Genomic DNA, 3,974 nt, shown 5'->3' on the forward strand with positions numbered 1-3,974 from the left:
ATTAAAAAAACGCACCGCAGGTCAATCTATGAACGGTTTTCGGTGGGTTTTTTCCGCAATGTGTGGATGTTTGTTCACATCTCATCCACACTGCTGCTTATTTTATGCAGTGAAATCTGATGCAGAAAATCTACTGTATTTTTGATATGTGTGGACATACCCAAAGTGACAGATGTCACAGACAATGTCAGATTTGAAAAATGTGGCCCTGTTTGAAAGGTAAATACAATACTGTCTGCAGAGACGAGGGGTTGAGAGAAAATAACAGATTATACATATTTCTGAATATTTTCCTGCACGGCTTTCTTAATATCCTGATTTCTCAGACTGTATATAATGGGATTGAACAGAGGAGTAAATACAGTGTACAGCAGGGATGTGATTTTATTCATGTCCGATGATTGTCCACTTGTTGGAAGACAATAAACACTGAAGAGAGTCAAGTAAAATATGAAGACCACAGTGAGATGGGAGCTACAGGTGGAGAAGGCTTTCTGTCTACTGATATTAGATGGAATCCGTAAGATAGCACGGACAATGTTAGCATAAGAGATAACAATTATTATACTGGGAATTATCACTAATGGAACGCCCATTAAATACAGTTGTAGATTTAAAATAAACATATCAGAACATGAAATTTCCCGTAAGGGAAGAAGATCACAGAACAAATGGTCGATGATATTCACTCCACAGAACTTTAGCCTTGATATTGTTAGGGTGACACTGAATGCACAGGAAAAACCGACCAACCAGGATATGGCGGCCAATCTCACACAATGCCCGCTAGTCATGATAGAGGTGTAACGGAGGGGATTACAGATGGCCACATATCTGTCATAGGACATCACTGTGAGGAGAAGACATTCAAATGCTTCAGAGGAGGCAAAAAATAAAAACTGAGTCATGCAGCCAATAAAAGTGATGGTCCCCCCATTATTCAGGAGAATGTAAAGCAAGTTGGGGACAATATTCACTGGCAGTAAAATATCATTGATGGACAGTTGTGAGATGAAGAAGTACATTGGAGTGTGGAGGTTCTTGCTGGTGGACACCAGGATGATGATCAGGAGGTTTCCACATATTGTGAGGAAAAATAATACAAAAAGCAGAAAGAGGAGGAAAAGCTGTGGGTCACCTTGGAAACCCAAGAGGACAAATTCTATGACATCAGTCACATTGATCTTCTGTATTTAGAAAAAATAAATTAGACATTAAAGTAATATTAGGTCTCAAGAAACCAAATTGAATCACTTCTAATATAATAATTTACAGGAACTGGATTCAGCAAATTTCATATTCTCAGATTTGTAGCTGTATTATATTTAAAATTTCCAAACAAATTGGGTTCCTCTATTTTTATTTAAAGGGGTTGTATAAAATTAGAAAAAACATCTCAGACAGCGCCTCTCGTGTCTATGGACCGTGTCTGCCATTGCATCTCAATAGTTAAACAAAGAAAGAAAAAAAGAACAAAGCGCACATAGTGCATGAAACAGTAAAAAACAGCAAATGTGGGGATCGGTGGTCAAATATGCTGACCTAGTGTAGTTATGCTGGGAGCATAAAACCAAGATAGCCTACTCCAGTAGTCCACCTAGGTAGAATGGTTGGTGTAGGGTAGCAGCTGAAATTCCGATCCGAGAGCCGTAGCAGCCTCGATATATATACACACTGGAGATTAAGACAAGAATATTCCAGAATATTCCAGGGCCAAGCCGTAGGTTATTTTCTCCGTAATCATGTCGGTCTGGTATTTAAACCATGGAGAGCAAAATCAGATGGGATTAAAGGGAGATTTATTTGCACCGATAAAAACTGGCCTCTTCATTTGTACTTTACCTGATGAAGAGGCCAGTTTGGACTTGAAACGCGCCCCGGAATATTCTGCTTTTCTTTCCTTAATCTCCAGTGTGGATTGCATCTCAATAGTCATTTGAATGGTGCTGTGCTGCAATACCAGATACAGCCCCTATACAAAAATAGCGCTGTTTTTCTAATCTCAAACAACCCTTTTAACGATATTTGGGAATTTTTAGGGAAAAATAGACATGTGCTAAGATAAATCCAGCAATGATGGTGTAGATAAGATTAAGAAGTTTGGTAGATTTAGGGGATTTTGTTATGATTTAAAAAAAAAAAAAAAAATAATAAAGGATATTTCCTGTTGTACTTAAAACATTTCATTTAAATTGACCGGAAACTTTGCAGGAAATATAAAAGACTCAGTGTAGGATAAAATATTCCAATGGGGGAAACAATACAATACTGAGTGAATTGAGAAATGCCGGTCAGCATCGGTGTAAGATTATGATTGGAAAGGGGACCAAAGTTACTCAATAAACAGATCACACAATGGCTGGAAGAAAATGTTGAGGTTGGTGCGTTGGATAATTTGTAATAAAAATCCCATGGGTAATTATAGAGGGGACCGACCATTATCTCTTATAATACAATAAGATGATTTCAGAAAGAAATTGATTTGCCCAAAATGTAGCTGCAATTGGCTAAATCTTTTCCACTGTTTTTGGGGGCACAAAAAAAGTTTTTAGCAAAATATGTAAAGTTTGAAGTATGAGTTTATACAGTCAAGAGTAGAGGAAAGGAACATGGATGTTAATCATCTAATATTGTTAATAGCCAGAAAAGCAATTTTAACTCTTTCCCACGAGGCACCATAAAAGTATGTCGTTCTCGTGAACCAATGTACTGATATGACACAGTGAGGGGGCGACATCACATGAGGGTGTCAGGTGTATTGTATTGAGAAAGGCCCTGAGGTCTGCCCGTGGTATCAGTGTAATACTGACAGGCACTAAGGCATTGCAATACTAATTATAACAGAGAATTATACGGATGATCAAACAATCGCAGCATCAACTCTACTTGTCAGACTAAGGAACAAAAATTAGGGCGGGTTCACACATGGCGGAATTTCACTTAAATTCCGCTGCGGACACTCCGCAGCGTTAATCCGCAGCGGAGCCGTTTCTCCATTGACTTTCACTTTAATTTAGCAGTGTTCGTTTACACGATGCGTACAATTCCGCTGCGGAGCATAGGCTGCGGAGCGGAATTTGGTGTCCGCAGCATGCTCTGTCTGTTGCGGAGCAGTGGCGGACTCATGGCGGAATTTCTCCATTGACTTCAATGGAGATTCAAAGTTCCGCAATGAAGTCCGCAGCTGTCATGCACATGTCATGTGTGCTGCGGATGCGTCTTGCTTTTTTAACTTGACATTTCTTCATTCTGGCTGGACCTATGTATTTCTAGGTCTACAGCCAGACTGAGGAAGTCAATGGGGCTCCCGTAATGACGGGAGCGTTGCTAGGAGACGTCTGTAAATAGTCACTGTCCAGGGTGCTGAAAGAGTTAAGCGATCGGCAGTAACTGTTTCTGCACCCGGGACAGTGACTACCGATCCCAATATACATGTATCTGTAAAAAAAAATGAAGTTCGTACTTACCGAGAACTCCCTGTTTCTGTCTCCAGTCCGGCCTCCCAGGATGACGTTTCAGTGTAAGTGACGGCTGCAGCCAATCACAGGCCAAGCACAGGCTGCAGCGGTCACATGGACTGGCGCGTCATCCAGGGAGGTCGGGCTGGATGCCGAAGGAGGGACGCGTCATAAAGACAACGGGCGGTAAGTATGAATTTCTTTTACTTTCACTAGGGAAAGTGCTGTCCCTTCTCTCTATCCTGCACTGATAGGGAGAAGGGAAGCACTTTTCCCGCAGTCCGCAGCAGCTAGTCCGCATCAATTTTCTGCACATTTTGTGCAGATCCGCAGCCGTAATCCGCAACCCGGATTAGGTGCGGCATTGATGCGGACAGTTGCGGAGGAATTCCGCCATGTGTGGTCATGCCCTTAATAAAGTGTTCAAAAAATGTGTCCAAAAACAGGTCCTTTTTATACATTAAAAGATTTTATACAGTAAAAATAGTAAAATATGAAAAGAATACATAGAATTTA

At 40.7% G+C, this 3,974-nt stretch overlaps 1 protein-coding gene across 1 annotated transcript; it reads right to left on the minus strand.

Annotated features, from left to right (window-relative positions):
- Positions 1-269: 269 nt before the first annotated feature.
- LOC142750769 (olfactory receptor 1J4-like) lies at positions 270-1,936 on the minus strand. Its single transcript, XM_075859747.1, has 2 exons — positions 1,838-1,936; positions 270-1,187 (listed from the first exon to the last, which is right to left on the minus strand). Exons 1-2 carry the CDS (start codon positions 1,934-1,936, stop codon positions 270-272), a joined length of 1,017 nt encoding a protein of 338 aa, XP_075715862.1.
- Positions 1,937-3,974: the final 2,038 nt, after the last annotated feature.

This window comes from Rhinoderma darwinii, chromosome 3 (assembly GCF_050947455.1).
Source record: "Rhinoderma darwinii isolate aRhiDar2 chromosome 3, aRhiDar2.hap1, whole genome shotgun sequence".
Classification (NCBI taxonomy): domain Eukaryota; kingdom Metazoa; phylum Chordata; class Amphibia; order Anura; family Rhinodermatidae; genus Rhinoderma; species Rhinoderma darwinii.

Excerpts from the sequence above, each read along its gene's own strand:
- LOC142750769 (XM_075859747.1), bottom strand. The coding sequence starts at position 1,936 with ATGACTATTGAGATGCAATCCACACTGGAGATTAAGGAAAGAAAAGCA. Across the intron at positions 1,188-1,837 it reads TGGCCTCTTCATCAGGTAAA|AAGATCAATGTGACTGATGT; the intron begins GTACAAATGAAG and ends TTCTAAATACAG.